Source organism: Oxyura jamaicensis, chromosome 10 (assembly GCF_011077185.1).
Source record: "Oxyura jamaicensis isolate SHBP4307 breed ruddy duck chromosome 10, BPBGC_Ojam_1.0, whole genome shotgun sequence".
Classification (NCBI taxonomy): Eukaryota; Metazoa; Chordata; class Aves; order Anseriformes; family Anatidae; genus Oxyura; species Oxyura jamaicensis.
The window spans coordinates 7,640,863-7,662,668 of record NC_048902.1 but is presented as its reverse complement, the minus strand read 5'-3'; the positions used below and the strand labels follow the sequence as shown (position 1 = coordinate 7,662,668).

Sequence of the window (21,806 nt, the reverse complement as noted above, 5' to 3'; positions counted from 1 at the left end):
TTTACTAAAAAGTTCTCAACTTTTAACACAACAGAATCAGTCATTCTATTCTGAAAAAAAATATATGGGCAAAAATGTCTGGCCTTTGTTTGCAACATTTAATCCTTCAGTGTATTACACTTCATGTCATGTGAGTTGACTGGGTAGATATACTTCTATTCTTCAGTTTCTATTAGAAGTTTCTCTTGTAGGAGAATGTTGGCTATTTCCTCACTTGCCACATTTCTCATTGGTAGGTGACATCCAGAGAGAAGGACTTGAAGAACGCTGTGATCCCTTATATCATCACAGAAGTGGATCCCAAGGATAACCACACTGGATATTCAGGTGCTTCATATCAATTAAATCTTTTAGCACAGAATGCAAATGTTGTCTGGCATATGACGCAGTTACTTTTTACTGAGAAATTAAGGGAATTAAAAATGAGGGCAGACTAGGAAGCTTTTGGGGATTTAGGATTTCCAGATACCTTGAGAACTTCCAAACTGTCAGAATTCAGTCAGGCAAACCAAGTTCATACATAGCATAATCCTAATAAAGACACCATTGCTACAACCATTGCAACAGCTTTTTTTTGACAATAAGCTTTTTGTGCTGTCTTGAAGGTTGAGAATGAAAAGCTCAATGTCATTAAATATACAGTTGCCTCCTCCTATTTTGGGGTGATTATGCCTCATGAGGCTCTTTTCTCTACTTGTACCCTAAGCATTAGGCATGTTTGATGGAAATAGGCATATGTTGTGTTCCAGACACAGGGAGGAATTAGTGAAGTGTGTACCTTGATCTCTTCATTGTGAAAGTCACAGTGAGAGTCACGTAAGTCCTCTATTATTAACACTAGCAGTTCCCTGGAGTCCAAAATGTGCTAAACGTTTCAGAGAAACATACAAATATAAGCAGTTTGGCCTGTAGCCTTCACAAGTCTGAAACGTGTAAGCTACAGCTTTTTACCTATTGCTGTCTGCATATTCCATAGTTTTTTCCCTGTAAATAACAGATGTTGGGATGGGATTTAACATGTGGCAAGAGTTTGTTAGGTGAGATCAAATACTGCATGGAAACTGTTAGGACTGTGTTTGGCATGAGCACTCCTGCGGTCACTGCTGCAACCTTCGGCAAGTAACTAGTGCAGAGATAAGGCCCTAACCCGGAGAATACACGTTAGTAATGTCGCTTCCCACAAAAGAGAAGGCTTTTAATCTGATTATGGGCTAGACCACGATTGGGAAAACACTTCTTAACGCGGTCACCCAACAGTGGAAGCTCGGTAGCGGTCAGTGACGCACTAGAAGGGCACGGAGCCAGAGCAGCGACTCGGCAGGGAGCGCTCCCACGTCAGCAGCAGCCCGCTGGGCCCCGCGGCCCCGGGCAGCGGCAGCGCGAAGGCCGAGGCGGCTCTGCGGGGCGGGCCGCACTACAAGTCCCGTGAGGCGGCGCGGGCCCCGCCAGCTCCTGGCGAGGCTGTGGCGGGGCGAGGCGAAGGGAAAGGAGGGGAAGGGCGGCGAGACGATGCCGGCGGCCGGCTCGGAGGCGGAGGAGGGCAGCGGGGAGGGCGCGGGGCCCGGCGCCGGCCCTCCGGGCGAGCAGCCGGGGCCGTGCTCCCCGAAGCTGTGCGGATACCTGCAGAAGCTGTCGGGCAAGGGTCCCCTGCGCGGCTTCCGCAGCCGCTGGTTCGTCTTCGACCCCCGCCGGTGCTACCTCTACTACTTCAAGGGGCCGCAGGAGGCGCTGCCCCTCGGGCACCTCGACATCGCCTCCGCCTGCTTCAGCTACCACCAGCCCGAGGCCGGCGCTGCCGCCGGGGACGAGGGGGCCGCCTTCGAGGTGCACAGCCCCAGCGGCGCCGTCGCCGTGCTCAAGGTAGGCCCCGGGGCGCCGTGCCCTGCTCGCCTGGCCCGGCCCCTCGACTTCCCGCTGCTGGCTTCGGTTTGTTGTTTTAAGGGAGAAAAGTAATCCTTCCCGAACCCGGAGCTACTAAGAGATGTCTGGCTGCCCCTAGTGTTTGCTTCATCTTTGCCTTAATGAGTAGTTTTTTAAGCGCCCCTCTGAAGGGGGAAAGATTGCCCCAGGTGAGCGCAGGGCTGGCTTGGGCGAGTGGGTTCTGTGGAAACGTCTCGGTGGAAAAGCGATTACCGAGGAAATCTGGTGAGCTGTGGGTTTGGAGGCTTTCGTTGGTGTTTTTCACTTTTGTGGTGTTTATTTTGAAAACATAGATGGCAAAAGTCTTAATCTAGACTGTTTTGGGAGGAAGGAAGAGGAGGGAGAATTGTTTCCCGATAGTAGCAGAGGCTGTGGATCATGCTGTCTGCAAGGACGCAGACCTTCACAGGATGAGACTAAACATCAGGCTTGTTTTTATACATCTTTCCTTTGTCGTCATGGCTGGGCGGCAGCGGGGACAAAGAAGCCATTTCCCCTTGATAAAGTAGGAATAAATTAATCTGAGATTGTATTATTTTTGATTGCTATTAATGCATATATTTTAGTCAAGGAATGCTCTTTGTATGAGCTTTCACACAAACTGCTTTCTTTTGCAGCAAGTTCCTTAATATTAGATTGTAAAGAATCCATAAAGTTATTTAAGTAAAACAGCGGAACTTCATATTGAATATTGGAAGAGATCTTTCTTACGTGGTTACTTAACAGGGGGGATTTGAACAGTGGTAAAAAAAATGCTGATACTGTAGAATGTGTTTGTATACGTTTTTCAATACTCTGTAAACGTTTGTCAGAATAAGGAATCGTTAACATTTTGCTGAAGAGTAAACAAGTTATCTAACTGGAAAACTATTGTGGTAGTAATTTAACTATATTTGTTTAAGGAAAAGCAATGTAATCAGCAATTTCACTTGTCATCACTTGTAAATATGACTTTTTTGTCCCTACAGCCATTTTGTCCCTATAGCCATTGTTATTACTTTACATGAGTATGCCTTTATACCCTGAGTATTTATTTTACAGAAGTTAAAGCTGCAAACTGGGTGTAAGGGTTTGTTTTATTTTACGTTACTGTTGAATTTTTTTTTTATATATGAAAATCTTCAGGAAAGTATGTAATGCACATTTTGTTTTGGGAATGTTTTTGAACAGGTAGGCCGTTGTTGGGAAATAAGTAGCTTATGATTTTGATTATAGTGGGAAATAACATGCTACCAGTGTAATAAATAGCTAGTCTGTCAAACAGTAATAGTGCAGCAGCAGCCACAGGTGCCTCTTGCACTCATGGAGATGGAATTGCTCAACAATGATGCACAAATGTAAGCAATGGGGGGGTTCCTTTTTTGTGTTTCTGTTGGTATCTTTTCATTGGTGATGTTACTATGCCCTTTTCTCAGTCATTTTTTCCTGTTCTCTCTAGGAAAGAACTTATGATAGTTGGAGCTCTCTTCGTGTTTCCATACAGGGATTGAGAATAGTCAAGGTCACTTCTGTAACTAGCAGAAGAAATAATTTTGTATCTTCTACCTCTCATTGTCTTGAGGCTTGCCTTAAAGCAGCAAAGTAATTGCCCATAAAATGCTATTACATTATAAGCATTTATGTAATAAGGAATTAATGAAGATCTTGAGGGATATTGCAGGATCAACCATCCTCTTGCAGCTGTGTGATTCACCAGGGGTTAAGGCTTTTGGAGATGGATTTAATTTTCTTCTAGCATGATGGCTCTTTAAGGCCTATAAAAATATCTTGCAGCTAAATTAGGTAGAGACAAGAATGAATTCAAGATGTTAAGTTAAAAAGGAAAACCAAAGGACTGGCTGATCCAGCCTCAGTTGAAAACAAATGTGGTTTAATCTTTGAAGAAAACATTACGCACAGAGCACGAGGACGAAAGTCAAATCAAATGTTGCCTTCACCCTCTAACTCACATGCCTTATTTTCCTCAATTTACTTCTTGTTCAAAATTTCCAGATCTCATCATCTGGTCTTTCTCATTCAGTGTTACAGGCTGAGAAGAGCACTAAGAAATAAGCAACTGGAATTCCAGATTGCAATGATGGCGCTGTTCAGGAATGCATTATTTCTTCATAATGGCTCAGTATTTTTGTTAATGTAATGATTTCATCATCTGGATTGCTCAGTCTTTGTATTTTGTGGGAACTGAGGATGGTATGATATAGTTGGGGTTTGTTTGTCAGTTTGATAGCAGTCTGAGGAAAAAATATATACTGTAGCTTTCACAGCTAATAAAGCAAATCATTCATCATTTAGAAATGTAGACAATCACCCTGACAATGACATGATTGTAGTTTTTCCTATGTGTTTTGAGCAGTTAAATCACGTTAGAAGAAGCAAAGTATATGTAAAAGGCATTTTCCAACCCCTTTTTAAAAATACATAATATGTACCATAATTTCAGGTGAAGAGTTGGAGAAAAATAGGCACTTTGGGAACTGTGGATAGAGAATTGCGTTTGAGAATATTACGGAAAGGGCCTGATGCTGCAAATACTTGCTGTGGTGCAGAATGCTGGTAATACAGTCAAGTGAACATTTGCTCATATTGGCACAGTGACGTCTGTTATTAAGGGAGAAAAGAATTAGCATTATGAATATATAAACAAACTTTTGGCTAATGGCTCTGTTCCCTTGCTTTTGAAACAAAGCAATGCTGGCTGGTGAAGATAGCCTGTGTGTCTGGTCACTTGTGGGTGGATAACTTCTTTGTGGACAGCGGTGAATTGGGGTGGGGTGGAGAGAATTGCACAGACTTCTTTAAAACAAAAAACCAGACACCCATTTTCTGGTTATTGGCCAAGTAGTATGTGTTCCAGGCACTGCGGAGTTTGGAGCCTAGATCCTTGACAGTATTGGACACCAAACTCAGTGAAATCAGAGCTATTTAGGAGCTTTTACTCCAATTTGTCAATAATCTCTAAGGCTGTGGCAGTGATTAATGGAGTCCTCGTGAACCTCTCGTGGTGCTGAGTTTAAGTAGTGTTGGTTTAGGACCCAGCATAGTTAGGTCTTAACTCAGGTTAGAAGACGGCTCAGTTGTGAAGGCGATTTGTTTCCTGAGTTGGTCAGACTTTTTAAAAAACTTTGCTGATCAGTGGTTACAGTACTTGAACTGAATATTGGGCAGCCCTCCAGAAATAGTCATCTGGTTCGCAATTTACTGTTTGAGCACAGCAGGGTTAGAAAGTCTTAAGAAATACAGACTTTCTGGTGGTGATCCCCTTTTCAAAAATGCTTGTATTATTGGCATATGTGTTTCACCATGGTTCCGGTAGAGGATGTCACTGTGCAGTTGTTTTTTTCCAAAGAATTTTTCTGTTCACGTCACATATGCATCAGAAGCAGCTAGATCCTGCAGCATCCGTAGAAGAACACAGGGAGGGTTTTAAGGAAATGATGTTGATCTTCCATCCTTTATGTTGAAAAGCACTGGGGACTGCATGTCTCTTTACTTACATTGTTTTCTGTTGCTGCTGTTGCCCACAGGTTTGCAATAGTAATTCCTTTTCTGGCACTAGTTCAGATGACGTTATTTTAAGTGTGGCTTTTTACACCTCTAACACATGAATGCTCTTCTTTGTATTGTTGCAGAATTTGTTCTGTTGTGAAAATGTCATTTTGTCAAAACTTAAGGGTGTAGTCATGCTGATACAGATTTGTTCTTCTGGGCAAGTGTCATACAGAAAGGAAAATTATTCTACTGTGTAATCTGTAATTGTCTACTTGCCTTCTTAATTACTTATTAAATTAAACAATCTGCATTCTTTCTGCTTTTTCTTCTTGCAAAAATACCTCTGTTAAGTTGTCAGCGACTAGCTGAGGTTCTCTCTTACTGAAGAGCCACAAAATAGTTGAGTACAAATAAGGATTCGTTGCCAGGTCTGATCAGTGCTGTTCCTGATTAAATGTTCTGTCTCTAACAGTGACCAGTAGCCAAATACTAGAAGAAACAATGAAAAATGGGGCAAGTGTGGGAGTGTCCCCTTCTGTGACAGTCTCACACACAAAGTTTGCAGATTTGCCTTTTGTTTGTTTAGGAGGAGGGGAAATGATAAACTTATGTTCTGTGTGGTTTTAGAAAAAGCCATTTTCCAAGAACCAACTTTGATGAAGAAAAGTCACCATAACACAAGGTCACAGGATATTCTTTTACATGTAAAGTAAATAATTTAGATACTTATATAAATTCAGCCAAAAGTGTTCAAAGGGAGTGGGAATCCTCTATGGGAAGAGAAGGAAGACCAATTATGTTGAGGAAGGAAGGTAAAATAACACACACGGTGCAGTGGCATGGTAATAAGGACTTCTTGGGAAATTACTTAAAACAGGAAGAGAGAAATACCTACTGCTTCGCTATCCTGTTTGACTGAAGGACCATAACTGCCAACAGCCCCCCTTTGCCTCCTTGCCATCACATGGAAACTGAGGGCATCTATCTTCTGCTCAACAGAGAACGGGTGCGGATGGGAATTTAAAAGCAATGGCAAGCAGCAGCTGCGATAAAATCAATTAATTGTTTTCTAAAGCGCTTTGGGAAAAGGATAATCGTACAAAATATTACAAGAGCTCATTAAGTTGTACTAGTCATGGGCAGAAGTTAATTGTAGGTATGTATACCTTAGGTTGAGTCAGTGTGAATTGCCTCATTAGCTGTGTTGTGGTAGCAGAGAACCGCTTAAACACTACATCCTGTGTTAGTGGAAGTTCTTTGAATGTGTGAGCACAGTAAAACCTTGCTTGACAAGGCCTGTGTGCAAATCTCAAGGGAATGTAGATTCTCAAATGTATTAGAAATGGACACTTGTTGCTGAGCAGAACTCCAAAGGAAATCCCTTTTTGGCTCTGGGAACAGCAGGGGAGGCACTCACTGCTGTGGTTGTTCCAAGAGTGCCAGCAGCAACTGTGTGGATTGGTGTTTCACAGGGCCCAAGTTCTTTGATGCTTTCCGAGAAACCTCATAAACATATTTAAACTAGATTCTTCCCATGTCTTTTTTTAAGGAAATATTCCCCTTGCCCCAGTTTCCTGTGAGCAAGCAAGAATAAGTATATGAAACTTGCTTTCGTTACAGAATAGAAATACATTGCTTACATGCCTGTCTTAGCAAATGAGGAAGGTGAGCCTACAGCATCCTCTTGTATCTTCTTGGTGTATTGCACTACTTGATTTGTTTTATGTGTGCTTACTTGATTAGATTCACGTATGTTGTGTTGCCTTGTGCATATGATGTGCTGAGAGGAACTGGATCATCAGACAGCCATTACTGTCTCGGTTTTCTCATTAGCTTGCTTTGGAGCCATTTGCCATAGAGTGTTCTGGATGTTAAAGCTCATACGGGTACAGAAAGGCCAAATTGTAAAATAAAAATTCATCTCTGCTTGCTAAACATCAGTATCATACATTACTGATCCAGAGAGAGCACCCTGGGGAGGAGTCAGTTGTTGTTTGCTATGTTGCTTTTGATGTGTCTTGTAACGAACCGCTCTGAGTTGAGATACGAAGGTAAATGGATCTTTCATTTGACTAGACCAAAAGTCATCTTCTATCAGTAATGAAGACAAACCTGTGCCATTAATGTGCATAATACAGTACTTGCATCTAAAGAGTAAAGCAGTCATTTGCCCAGGTAGTGAAGGTTTTCCATTGGTAATGCCACCAAGCACTTTGGGAGAAGGCAGAAGGACTGGCTAGTGACAGGACACTCTATGTGCTTACTAAGGACTGGGTGAGAGTCTCTTCACAAATGTTAACTTCTTACTCCTTAGCATACCATGTTACTGGCATCAATTGCTTGCTCTAGTTTGGCTGCTGAGGATACGTGTTTTAATCAAAATGACTCTCTTCAGGGAGCACCTGCAATGTCTCTTACCTTTATTTGTCTCTTGTTGGCATTTGTAGACTGTCATTTGCAGCAGTTTGAAAGGACTTGTATAGCTGTGGTTCTGACTGAGGCTTACAGCTGCTTGGCTTCTTGGACTCTTACTAGCTATTCATTACTAATGTCTGTAGGCCTGTAGGTTATGTGTATATACACACATAATAACACTCTATACAAGATAGCTTATGGGATTATCATGGAATTAGATGGCAGTACGATACATCATTAAATTGTTGGTTTCTGCTGATAACAAAACAAATAAGTAATGAAAATAGGAATTTTTCTGTGTGTATGGGACTTTTAATAATAAAGATGTATAGCTGTCACAGAATCACAGAATCATTTAGGTTGGAAGAGACCTCCAAGATCATCTAGTCCAACCTCTGACCTAACACTAACAAGTCCTCCATTAAACCATATCCCTAAGCTCTACATCTAAACATCTTTTCAAGACCTCCAGGGATGGTGACTCAACCACTTCCCTGGGCAGCCTGTTCCAGTGACTAACAACCCGTTCAGTAAAGAAGTTCTTCCTAATATCCAACCTAAACCTCCCCTGGCGCAACTTTGGCTCATTCCCCTCGTCCTGTCACCAGGCACGTGGGAAAACAGACCGACCCCCACCTTGCTACAGCCTCCTTTAAGGTACCTGAAGAGTGCAATAAGGTCACCCCTGAGCCTCCTCTTCTCCAGGCTGAACAAGCCCAGCTCCCTCAGCCGCTCCTCGTAAGACTTGTTCTCCAGACCCTTCACCAGCTTCGTAGCCCTTCTCTGGGCTCGCTTGAGCACCTCCATGTCCTTCTTGTAGCGAGGGGCCCAAAACTGAACGCAGTACTCAAGGTGCAGCCTCACCAGAGCCGAGTACAGAGGGACAATCACTTCCCTAGCCCTGCTGGCCACGCTGTTTCTTATGCCAGCCAGGATGCTGCTGGCCTTCTTGGCCACCTGAGCACACTGCTGGCTCATATTCAGCCCACTATCCACCAATGCTCCCAGGTCCTTCTCTGCCAGGCAGCTCTCCAACCACTCATCTCCCAGCCTGTAGCGCTGCTTGGGGTTGTTGTGCCCCAGGTGCAGGACCCGGCACTTGGCCTTGTGCATATCTAAACACAGGATGCTGATGTGTTTTCTAGTGTTTGAGTTTAAAACTGGAGAAAAATACTTGCATTTTAAGGGAAATGGATTAGGTATGGAAGTCAGGGATATGAATGCTTGCACAATGTGTGTTGTCTACATTAGTGGTTATTTCTTTTAAATCATAACTGGTCTGAGGTACTTATAATTAGCAGACAAGCAAAGGGATCTGGGTTGTTCCTTGTGGTTGCACTTGGGTATTCAAATGCCCGAGAGATGCACCGATCTCATTAGCACTCTGCTTCCTTGTGTTGCAGGCTGCAACTCGTCAGGATATGACCTACTGGCTTCAGGAGCTTCAACAGAAAAGGTGGGAATATTGTAACAACCTTGATGCAGCAAAAAGGGACAGTCGAACTTCTCCTACACCAAGTGACTTTTCCAAAGGTCTGGTTGCCAAAGACAATCCTGGTAGGTTGAAAATTTGAGTAAAAACTGTGTGTTTATAATCAATATAAGTTAATGAGCACAAGGCATAACACAAAGGAAGAATAGTGACCATAGCCTTTGGAAGTTTTTTTGCTTCATCTTGCTGTTAAGTAACTATTTAAACTTTGCATATTTTGTTGATACTGAAGTAACATGACATCAGTGTAATTCGGTTTGATTTCATCTCTCTTTTGAAACAGATTGATTTCTTTAAAAACAGTGTTTAAAACCCAAGTAAAACAGAGTATTTCTATGACTAGGTTTCATGAAGAGGCAAAGTACAGTTGAGGCTAGTTCTCTTTTTGTAGTTTTAGATTCTTAACAGTTAGTGTGTTCAGCATTCTGAATGTAAAGTGCAGGTTTTAATGGGAGCAGGTATATCCTGTCTTCTGAGTAACCGGACTTTGTTCTTGAAAATAACCATACTTGTTTTTTGGTGTGGTGGGTGTATCTGAGTGTGATAAGTATTCTTTGCTTTTTGCAGTTGGAAGACAGTTTGCGCAGAGACTACACACAGGAAATTCAGTCTCCATAATAGCTTTAGCCAATCAAAATGTAATTTTAGACTTGCGTCAGAGATATAAAAATGTAGCAATGTATTGTACAAAATTATTCTGCATTTTGACTACACTGCTTTGATACTTAGGAATTGTTTCATTTCTGGATGGTTAAAAAAATGAGTTGCTTGCTTATTTCTGTGACTGATAAATAGGACTGCATTAAGAAATCCTGTTCTATGCCAAGTTAAACATGTTGCTTAAATCCAAAGAGCTTTACCAGTGTCCTGAGGTCAGGCATATTTCATCAACAAACTTTAGATTTGGTTGTTTTCAATTTGCTCCTCCTGTAAACCCAGAAATGTTAAGCTGTCACCTTCCCCTCCCTCCTCTCCCCTCCCCCTGTGCGGATCCCATGCTGCAGCTTTGTCCTCTAACCCAGTTTACTGCTTTCATTTGAGAGCAGCCTGCTTGTGACTGCTTGCTCAGCCACAGCTGGCTTCGGCATCTGTTTCAGTAGGAGCTCAGCTTTGTGTCAGCTACACCAGTCGAATAGCCAGCCAGTCTAAACAGATGCTCAGTTATCTCCCTCGGTCTAGCACTGGTGCTGGTCTCACCCTTCCTTATGGTAGTGCAGGGAGTGAAACTGGCAGGAAACATCTTTGTCTCCACATTAGTTTTCGTCCAGTGTGGCTTCCTGTAGTGGTTTACTGCAGGGACAGATGAATGCTGGGATCACTACAGGAGAATTGGTGGGAATATGAAGCGGGGTGGTTTGAGACGGCCTCTTTGTTGGCAGACAGTCTGGTTAGCAGCTTGTCAAAGCTGCAAAAATAGATGTGTTGCTGTGTAAAGATCTAGCAGCTTGCAGGTGTTGGAAAGGGTAACAAGGTTTTCTTCTCTGAAATCTTCCTTGTTCTATTGTAAGCCTCTCACTCTCTTCTAGGTAGTCTCCCTTTTTGCATTGTTATGTGGTATTTGTCTGACCCTGTGCTGAGTTGGTTCAAGTCAAAGTTTAGCCAAAAGGGAAGGTTGTTTTTTGTTCTGTTTTCAGCTGGATTACTGAGTGGAATATATTTACTGTGCAATCAGGTGACTTGCAGAGCTGCTGGACGGGAGGGGATAAGGGGCTTAGCAGCTAAGGATGGAAGTCAGCATGCAGGAGACAGGAGTGCCCTCTTCTGGGAGCAGGCTGTTGGATCAGATAAACTGTAATGTGTAATTTAACACCAAATCTGTGTTCTTTCTGGCTTGTGCTTCTTTCCTCAGAATGGAGGTACACCGTGAAACTCAACTATTGTCTCTGCAGTCTGTGTAGATACCGTTCCCTCATTCCTGCTTTGCTTCAGATGCAGCAATTGCAAGTGAAAATGTGCCGTTACTCTAGATCACTCATCTGCTGTTTTCTTATAAGTTGCTGGGTTTTTCTGGATCAGCAAGATGAATCAATTTGTTATAGGACTGTTTATTTATTTATTTATTATTATTAAATCTAATGCAAATAATGACAAAAGGGAATGCATGTGCTGAGTAGACCCATCCCTTTTGTGGACAGCCAGCAGTTAGACTCCATTATGTGTAATTTGAAACTGCAACTGTAGTATCTCATTTTTGATACTGCTTATCGCAATAATGATTTTATCATAACTGAACTGTTTAATAGGGATTCCTTCAGGGCAGAGTGGGAAGAGCCTGAATTATTATTTTTACTTTTCAAAGTAGTACTGCAAAAGTTTCCTGTAGGACTCTCTAAGGTGCTGGTTCCATGATGATGACTAACCTGTGTCTTCTAAAAAGCCCTTACTGTGTGTTCCAAAATGTGCTTTATACTGGAGCACAGAAATTGGTTTCTTTTGCTAGGGTTTTAATACAGGTGCCATCACTAATGTTTTAAGTGGGGAAGTAGTCTGCTTTAGTCCAAAACCAAAACTGCTTGCTGTAGTCTTGTCTATTTTGTGCCTCCCCCTTTTTACTCCCGTATATATATATATATAGAGAGAGAGAGAGCTGTTTTTGAGTTCAGAAGTCTGAAGTAACTGGAACGTATGTAGGGTTTGGGGATAGCTTCGTGGGTCAAGTTTGGAAGTACTTATAAGAATAATCAAAGGAAGTGGTAAAGATGTGGCAAAATGGTTTAAAACATTTTTCAAGAGAGCTGTGGGAAAGCTATGTAACAAAAGATTCTGTAGGATTTGTAATGGAGCTGCTTTAGTACCATGTAAGTCAAATAAATGATTTATTCCTTTTAGGATTTGAATTTTTAATTGGTTTACTGTTAATGTAGTCTTCATCATTTCAGCTCTAAAGTAGGCCATTCTTAATTTCTCAACTTTTAATTTGCAGTAATGCAAAATGGTATGTCGTGCATTTCTAAGATTGCTATGTTTTAAAATAAGTTCAAAAATGAGACTGGGGAAATGTTTGCATTAACAGCCATGTTGTTGTGCTGTATCTGCCGTGTAGTTCACACCTCCAATCAGTGTATTCAGAAAAAAGTCACAAAGGACTGGATACAGATGTAAAAATCAGATCTTGATATTACTTTGTCTGCAGCTGTGAATATTTCTCTTAGATTACAGGCCACTGTTAATTACTAGTTGTCTCAGTGTAATTGTACCATAGTAATGCCAGGTGTTGGAGCTAGTTTGATATTTAGTCATCACTGGTCTGTTGCATGGAAAGGATTTAGTTGCTTTGTAGGAGGTATACCATTCGGCAGAGCTATACCCCAGGTGCACATCGGGAAGTTTGCTGTGAATTTTTTCTTTTCTGAACTGCTTTTGAACCCTGGAATCTCAAAACAGGATATATTATCTGGTCTGTTACCGGCTCCTCTGCAAAGAAAGACTCCAATTTATTAATTTCTCCTTTAACACCTGAAGTAAACTTTTGAAGTGCAGATATTACAGTATTAATCTTACCTCCCAAACACAGATAACTGAGTTATCATTTGTCTTTCAGCTATAGTTATTCTTAAAAAACGTTTTAAGAGGTTCACCAATAGGCAAGGTTATTAAAATATGACCTTACCCCTGCTCAGTGCAGGAGGTATGGGCATGAGTAATGTCAGCCAATGATTTAATAAATTAATTGTCCCATAAAGGGTTCCTGTGCGTTATACAATGCACAAATGGGGCTTTTGGGTGGGTATGTTCTCCTTGGACTTCTCTGCATGTCCTTGTTGGCAAGAAAGTTCCTTTGTCTAAGCCATAACAGATGCAGTAAGAACAGTCTTCCAAAAATGAACTCCTTTTTTCATTTTTTTGCCTTGCTGCATAAGTGTCTTTGGCAGTCTGGAAGAGCAGGTGTGCTTTCTCAAGCTGCCTTACCCACTTAAGCTGTTGAACAACCGCTTTATATTCTGGGTCACCTTGACTGATGGATTCCTTCAACTGTGGAAGGCTCAATTTTCTCTACTCCCATTTCAACTGATGTTCAGTGCTACAGTTCAAGAACTCAGTTGATGTTTTTCAAATCTTTTTTTTTTTTTTTTTTTTAACCAGCTCACATTATAGAGCAGAACCTGCTGTGTGTGTTAAACTACCTGTAGATCATAGAATGTCCTGAGTTGGAAGGGACCCACAAGGACCATCAAGTCCAGCTCCTAAAAGCTTAATGTCAGAATGCTCACATTTTATTTGAGGACAACTGAAGACTAGTCAAGTTCCTTCAGTTACTTATGTTATGTGGCTTTTAAGAAGAAGAAATGACAAGATAGCAAATAAGTTGGGTACCTGTTTGGGCTCTGTTGCATTCATTTTATCTTATGCATTTTATTATGCTATTGATAGATTAAGTTGTTTTTCAATGCTTCAGCGAAGAAACATTGCAGAAATGTAATGTGGTTTTGGATTTCATTTCTTTATTCCCCTCTGGTGATACTATGCTCATATCATGGGATTGCTGTTTTTCTTTCAAGTTAATAGACAGAATCGGTGCTCAAATAAGAACATTTCCTTAATCAACATTGAAACACCTTTACTATCTGGATTCATTCAAATGGGTGGCGACCAGAGGAGTTATTACAAAAGGGCAATTATTTTTTTTTTGTTGTTGTTGTATGTTTTGCTTTCATAGTGAGTTGTAATGACACATTCTTTCAGAGCATGTACCTGTATAGGATACTTGTGTTAGGATAGCTGTGAGCCTGAAGCACCAAAAAAGCAAAACAACGCTACCACAAACCAAATAACCAAGCAAAAAAAAAAAAAAAAAGAAAACCAAACAAAAAAAACAGGAAGCTGAAAAGGATGAAGGGGAAGATGCTACAGAGTTTCATGCTAGGGCCAATGTATATTTGTTTTGTGCCAAAATGTATTCTGTTATAGCAGCTGAGAAATAATACAACCATTGCATACCTAAGCATCCTCAGAGGGAACTGAATCTTAAGCTCATCTCATTTTATGCATATGCTTGCTTTTGAGATGATGCTCAGTGAAACATGGCAGGTTAAATGCAAGTAGATTTTATACGGAATTGCTGAAAATGTTAATTTTTTTTGTTACTAATAATATACAACTCCTTTGCATGGCACGTGAGTTTCTTTTCGAACTGCATAATTTTTATCTGAGTGGCATAGTTTTAGTATGGCAGGGGTATGTTAGCAGCCCACTTACGTATTTTGGATATGTGCCTTATGGCTGGTTATGCTAACCATATTGCCAGGGGTCAGGAGCAGGGGGTATGGGTCACAGTGTAACAGTGCTGTGGTGATGCTGTTCCTGACTTAGGAGTTCTGATAGACCTGAGCTTGTTTTACAAGGGGTTTTATGGGTTAATATAATTAATCCACCTTAATTTGTATGGCTTCACAGCTGCTTAAACTAGATGAGTCAATATTGGCTAGTTGAGATTATGAGTTGGTCATGAAATAACACTGTAAGAGCATTAACACGAGTCTGTTATCAGAAGTACGTGGCTGCATTGAGAGCTTGCTGAGAAAGTGCCTTTTTTTAAAGTTGAACAGAGTACTTTACAAAGTTAAGATACAATTTAAGATAAAACCGTGACTACATTACTAACAGACTTAGTAATATATTGTTTTATATAACAGCTGCTCTTTTACTCACTGAAAGTTTTGCTTATTTTTCTTGTTTTCCTTTTTTTTTTTTTTTTTAATAGATCTGAGTATCCTAAGCCAAAATGCTTCAGCAGAGAGAGCTAGAACAATTCTAGCTGTGGAGACTTCTCCTACAGAGCTGGTGGGGGAACAAGCAGCATCCCAGCCTGCACCAGTCCAACCAAGTGCCATCAATTTCTCACTTAAACAATGGAGCACTGAAATCAAGTAAGTTGGTGACATGGGGGAATGATAGTTGCTGGCAGACAGTTTCCTACTGAACTTCTACAGATTTGAAATACATGTAGTTTGAATTCTTGAGCAAAAATGTGGTAGACCTGTTCTGAACAACAGCAAAGCCACAGCCTGTCCCCTCACTCTTACTGAGTTTACTCTTTAGAATTAGTTGCTTTAAGGAAAGCAGCAACACTCTTTTTCAGCTCTCCTCTTTATGGTTCCTTCTGATTTTTTTTTTTCTATTTTACTTTGCCAGCATAGATGAATCTTCCGCTTCTATTTGAAGGATATTGCAGTACTATTACAGAGCAGTTCACAAAGCAGAGCTGTGGCTTGGGTAACTAGACCACATCCCTCTTGAGCTGTCAATAAAATGTTGTTTGGTTTCATCAGCAGTGCCATGCCGAGTTAAACATCCCTTTTAAAGCCTTCCTATTAAGTACAGAGATCTGAGAGGTCACAAAGTATGCTGCTTGGTTTTTTTCTTTTTTTTTTAAATGACTGTACAGACCATCATTTAAGTTCTAGTAAAGATGAGTTATGTCTGGAATAAGAATTACATAAATCCTGTTGCTGCATGTCCTGCTTCATTACTTCAGTTGGTAGTCTTTTGTGGCTTTTTGGGTTTGCACAGCCACTTCAACTTGGCAGAATTTACATTTGGTCATAATAGAACAAAAATTACATGAAACAAGATAGGTGAATTCAAGGATAATTTAAAGAATATTGCTGGTGTTTTAAAACTTCCTTCTTGATTTTTTTTTTTTTTTTTTTTCCTCTGAATTGCAGACAATGTGCTTTGGGGAAGTCTAGCTAGAAGGGCAGTGTCAGGGTAAGCTTCTCAGTGTTGTCTAGTTTGTGTGTTCTGTTGTTTCCCTTAAACAGAGCAGAAAGGCTGGTGGTTGAGCTAGGGTATGGGAATCCCTGTTTGTGGGAGAGAGTTATTCCTGGTGGTCCAGCAGCTATTCTAGCATAACATTGAAGAGCTGGCCTTTTTGTGTGTAGCTGTGATCCTAATGGTTTGGAGTCTGTGCAGATCTCTGCCAATATTAAGAAAGAAAACTTCACGCTCTGAAGCTCTTGCATGGTGAATGTCTCCCTCCTCCATTCCACTCTTTCTGGACACGTTTAGCTGCAGTAGTTAATCTCTGAAAATGTTCCTGGAAAAAATAAGATAATATCTAATAACAGGTTTTGTTTCTAAAAAATGAAGTTACGGATGTTTTTAAATGGTGTGCTGGTGTGCTCTAGTGTCCCCTCTAAATTTTAAAGCAGGCATTCCTCCTTGCAAGTTGATAACAGTGTGAAATGGTGTTACTGTCAGGATTATTTGTAATGCTCAAACATACTCTCCTGGGCTTTTCAAAAGTCATTTTGCAGAGGATTTACTGAGCCAGCAGTGAGAACCTGAAGTGTATATATGGACAATTACACACTGTCTTTGGCCACGTTTTTTGTCTTTGGGACAAGAGTGACAACCTTGTCAGAAGCTAATTCGTTGCACAGTAACATGCCAAAACCTCTGACAGATGTCCTCCCCTTAGCAGAGACCTTGCAGTAATATGCTTTTAAAGCTATGGACTGGCATTACCCCTGCCTGTTTTGAGCTTGCAGGTCAAAAGTACTTCAGTTCCTGTATCTAGTAAGAGAAATTTGCTTTGAGATTTTGATCTGTAGCAGTCATCTAATCTATGCTGTTTTCACAAGAAAGAGGGATTCTCTTCTCCAAAGGACTGATTATAGGCAATTCCTTCTAATGGCTGTTAACAGCTTCTCCAGAGAGAGCTAGGGCATTTATAACCTTAATTTGAACTTCTTCAGCATTAAGTGTTTACGTAAGCATAATTACATGCTTCCAATCCCCAAATCTTTCCCTCATTCAGTCCTACGAGTGATGCCCAATTAATAAGCATGACTGTTCAGTAATAGTGCAGGTGTCCCTCAGGCAACAGCCTTTCTCCTTGCACAGCATTGGTTTATGCTTAGGGCATTTTAAATGGCATTCACATGAAAAAGCATGAATTGAATATGTAGGTTTTATATGTTAACATGTGCAAGGAATTAGGCTGCATATACGATCTCATTTTTCACTTCCAGATTGGTAAGTGATCTTTTACTGGACTGATGATCATTCACGTGTGTGCTACAAGAGATGTGGTTAGTTGTATTGAACCTCCATGTAGGGCAAGGTTGTTAATGTTTTCATAGTGGTGAAAGTGAATTATTAAACTTGACAATTAATCACCTCTAGAAAATATGTGCACTATCTAATATCCTATTGGATTGTGACTAGTTTTAACCCCATTGTTAGAGAATCAGTCAAGGTGTCTCTAAAACTTCAGAGAATTTTCAGTGCACTTAACAATTCTGCGCAAGAGCTTTACAAAAATCAGCATTGGCTGTGATTATTCATGGGCCTAACGGCATTTTAAAAGGTTTTCTAGGAGTGATTTGACTTCGTGTTTCTTGTGAGCTGGGAAGCTTCAAAAGGTGGTGTTTGGACCAAGGCTAGAAAAGGCAGCTGGGGAGTGCATTCTAAGAGATGAGCCACTATTCAGAGAATAGCTGTAGAGATGCCAGCTGATGTTAATTTTGGGTGGCCTGGGAAATACTGATCATCATCTAATATGATCTATTTGCTCTGAACATTAAAATGGGGCTTCTTCCCCCCAACAGAAATTGTGATCTTTCTTACTGAAAAGACTGGAAGGAGATTAAAGGTGTTGTGCAACTCAGTCTCTGTCACGCTTTCAAATTGATTGTTAAAATAGTCTTATTAATAACCTTCAGGATTATTTTTGAGTTGTACTTGATTGTTAATCAGTTAACCAAATTATAGGAAATTTGCACTGCATAATGAATGATTAGCCTAGAGCTTATTATCAGCCTGACAAGATATTTGACATCTGATCAAACACTGGATTGGATCATGAAATAATCGTGAAGGTGTCATACGGCTTACGTTCTCTTTACAGTTTGCAGAGTAAGAAGAGAGAATGGGGCTGACTGAGTGAAAGTTGCTCTGTGGGCTTCCATCGGAGAAGACCATGTAGGAAATGCTGAGATACTAAACACATTTCTTTTCAACTTTATATCTAAAACACTAAGCTGATTCGTGTGGATTGATGTGGAATTCCCTGTAATCAAACAAAGACTTGACAATACTGAGCTACATTAATACTCAGACTTCGGATCATACATAAGTGTGGACTTGAACATTTCTGGTAGCATGATGGCTGTGGGGGAAGCTGGGTAGGGGAATCTTACCTTGTTTGTGAAGTATATTGCTCTTCTATATAATTATCTGTTTGGAATTCAGAGGTTTCCTCTGAAATGTTCTTGTATATAATTGGCAACATTCCACCTCAGGAAGGAAAAACTGCTGAGGAGTCAGTCAGCAGCAGCTGCAGCATGTCCCTTGGATGATCCCAAGTTTGATGTTAATCCAGAATGTGATACTATAATGTGTGTGTTTTGACTGCATGCTGTTCTATTTAATGCTTGATTATCCTAAAATTTAGAGCTAAAATAACCAATCAATAAAGAGATGCTGCTTTTAAATCTTTATCTCTTTTTCTTCACCAAGGATAAAACAGGATGATAGAAAAGACCATGAGGGTCTTCCAAAATATTAATTTATTGTTAAAGTGAAAGAATTCTTCTGTTTTGAAACATACAGTAGTTGATAGCTGGTGTTGTTTAATAGGATATGCTTTATTTCCTTTGAGCTTTTGTTTGGTTTTGATTATGTTTGTGTTTTTAGCTTATATTTTTGTTTGCATTGTTTCAGCTACAGTGGTTGTCTTAAATAATGATAAAATGAATACAAAATGAACAAATGTTGGTCTCTTTTTCTGCTGCATTTTTCACAGAAATTCAATGTCATCTTTAAGAAAAGGGAATAACGAAAATCGCAAGAGCATATTTTATACCAGTGAAGAGTGGGAATTGCTGGATCCAACCCCAAAAGACTTGGAGGACTCGATGGCCCTGGAAGAAAAGAGAAAAAACCTGGCAGAAGGAAATAAAGGTAGAAATGGGAGGAAGGAGGAAGAGCTCTTGCCTTTATTATAGTGCATTGTGATATCTGTATGTCTGGGAAATAAGTTAAAATTTATCATTTATTCACACGCTACATCCAGAGCTCTGTAAACTCTTTTTAAAATTACTTGCTTGTGATGTGTTTGAGAGTATTGAGCTGTTTAAATGTTCCTAAGAGTCTAATGAGTATATTTTTAAAGGAAATTTGAATGCTTTGAAATAACTGTTAATTAAATGATATTTTATGCAGGACTGACTAGTTCAGCTTTTCCATTTGATTTTGGCCGCATTCCACAAAAACCAAGACGCCCTCTAAAAGACATGATTGGATCAAGCAAAAACCGGAACAGCAGCGACTCCTCTCCAACTGAGTGGTGTTCTGGTAATGGCAACAAACTAGTTTCTGAACTGCAACTGAAGTATCAAAGCCAGCAAGAAGAATTGGAAAAGCTGAAGAAAGATCTTCTGAGCCAAAAGGTAACTAAGCCTTCAGGCAAAGTGCACAAATGCAAATGGATGTGGCAGGTGATTGTTTGCCCCTTATGGACATCTAACTATATTAAGAGCTCATTGTTGGTAGAAAATAATGGTTTGAAATGAACCTTTGTTTACAACAAGTCTTGAAACAAGAACTTTTTATGTGAGTATCTTACTCTTTGAAGCTAGCTTTCCCAGTGTCTGCAAAGATCTTAGCAGATAATGCAGAAGAAAAAAAGCTCTGATTAGTACCTGTAATTCCTGAGGAACTTCTCCTTTCAAGTTTTTCTTCTTTGTTTTGTTCTTGTTGTTTCCTTTGCTGCAGAAGAGGACAGTGGCAGAATGGTAACTGACACCTTCCCACTCCTATTGTATCACAGTGTATCAGCACAAAAAGATTTTGTAAATCATAGACCCTAAGCATAAATCTATGCACTTAGTATTGCCCTCATACAGTGTTCATGCTTGTATGTCCCCTGCTTGCTCAGATTTATTAAATAACTTGTTTTTACCTGAAGGAATTTCTACTAATTTTAAGAAGAAATAGTTTAGGTCATGCTTGGAGCTGCTAGCTTTGCTATTTGTGTTTTCCAGTGTGCAAGATGATCAAAGAGAAAACAAGGAAATGAATGTCTTTACATGCTTTTTAGGTGTTCTCTCCGAGGATTACATTCGTGCTTCTGAGACAAATTTTATGTGAAATCTCACTATGCTCTAATGAAACATTGTGTTTCAGCTCCTTCTGTCTACATAAGAAGAAAAAGAATACGTATGTCTCAAGTAGCTTGAGATATTCCCAGTATTGATACAGGGCTGGATTTAGAACTGTGATAAGCGGCAGCTAGATACAAGTAGGATGTTTTCCTTGGCACCATGAGTGACTAGACAGATCTTGTATTTTAGTTTACTATTTTTAGAGAGTAGACAGGAGCTGATAACCTACTATGTAGTCACTGTTTACAAGCAAGATCATCTATCACATATGTCCATGTTCAGTAGGATTCTCTGATAACTGAATGTCAAAGGGTTATGGTAAATGGGGCTGCGTCAGGCTGGCGGGCGGTCACCAGTGGGGTCCCTCAAGGCTCCATTTTAGGGCCGGTAATTCTCAATATTTTTATAAACGATCTGGATGTAGGAATAGAAGGTATTTTGAGCAAGTTTGCTGATGACACCAAACTTGGAGGAGTCGTGGACTCGAATGAGGGTGGAAAGGCCTTACAGAGGGATCTGGATAGGTTGGAGAGCTGGGCGATCACCAACCGCATGAAGTTCAATAAGAGCAAGTGCCGGGTCCTGCACCTGGGACGGGGAAACCCTGGCTGCACGTACAGACTGGGCGATGAGACGCTGGAGAGCAGCCTAGAAGAGAGGGATCTGGGGGTCGTGGTAGACAGCAAGTTGAATATGAGCCAGCAGTGTGCCCTGGCAGCCAGGAGAGCCAACCGTGTCCTGGGGTGCATCAAGCACGGCATCGCTAGTAGGTCAAGGGAGGTGATTGTCCCGCTCTACTCTGCGCTGGTGCGGCCTCACCTCGAGTACTGTGTGCAGTTCTGGGCACCACAGAATAAAAAGGACATGAAACTGTTGGAGAGTGTCCAGAGGAGGGCTACGAAGATGGTGAAAGGCCTGGAGGGGAAGACGTACGAAGAACAGCTGAGGTCACTGGGCCTGTTCAGCCTGGAGAAGAGGAGGCTGAGAGGAGACCTCATCACAGTCTACAACTTCCTCGTAAGGGGGTGTCGAGAGACAGGAGACCTTTTCTCCATTAACACCAGTGACAGGACCCGCGGGAACGGGGTTAAGCTGAGGCAGGGGAAATTTAGGCTGGACGTCAGGAGGGGGTTCTTCACAGAGAGGGTGGTTGCACACTGGAACAGGCTCCCCAGGGAAGTTGTCACTGCACCGAGCCTGTCTGAATTTAAGAAGAGATTGGACTGTGCACTTAGTCACATGGTCTGAACTTTTGGGTAGACCTGTGCGGTGTCAAGAGTTGGACTTGATGATCCTTAAGGGTCCCTTCCAACTCAGGATATTCTATGATTCTAAGTTACTAGTCTGGGTGCTGTTATTTTTGATGAGTAGAACAGTTGGAT

At 40.9% G+C, this 21,806-nt stretch overlaps 1 protein-coding gene across 7 annotated transcripts in view; it reads left to right on the top strand.

Annotated features, from left to right (window-relative positions):
• Nucleotides 1-236: 236 nt before the first annotated feature.
• Nucleotides 237-21,806, top strand: part of TBC1D2B (TBC1 domain family member 2B) — a 48,540-nt gene continuing 26,970 nt past the window's right edge. For 4 of the 7 annotated variants that reach the window (XR_004753469.1, XM_035335425.1, XM_035335423.1 and 1 more), the window contains exons 1-5: nucleotides 1,479-1,860; nucleotides 9,228-9,381; nucleotides 15,018-15,183; nucleotides 19,065-19,222; nucleotides 19,484-19,710. Coding sequence is in view for 6 of the 7 variants with exons in the window: in XM_035335425.1 (XP_035191316.1) it covers nucleotides 1,510-1,860; nucleotides 9,228-9,381; nucleotides 15,018-15,183; nucleotides 19,065-19,222; nucleotides 19,484-19,710 (1,056 nt within the window). In the remaining variant the exon portion in view is untranslated. Of the gene's footprint in view, nucleotides 328-1,257; nucleotides 1,274-1,478; nucleotides 1,861-2,006; nucleotides 2,070-9,227; nucleotides 9,382-15,017; nucleotides 15,184-19,064; nucleotides 19,223-19,483; nucleotides 19,711-21,806 lie in introns of those variants that run through there. The other 3 variants (XM_035335427.1, XM_035335428.1, XM_035335426.1) reach the window with 3 other exon arrangements.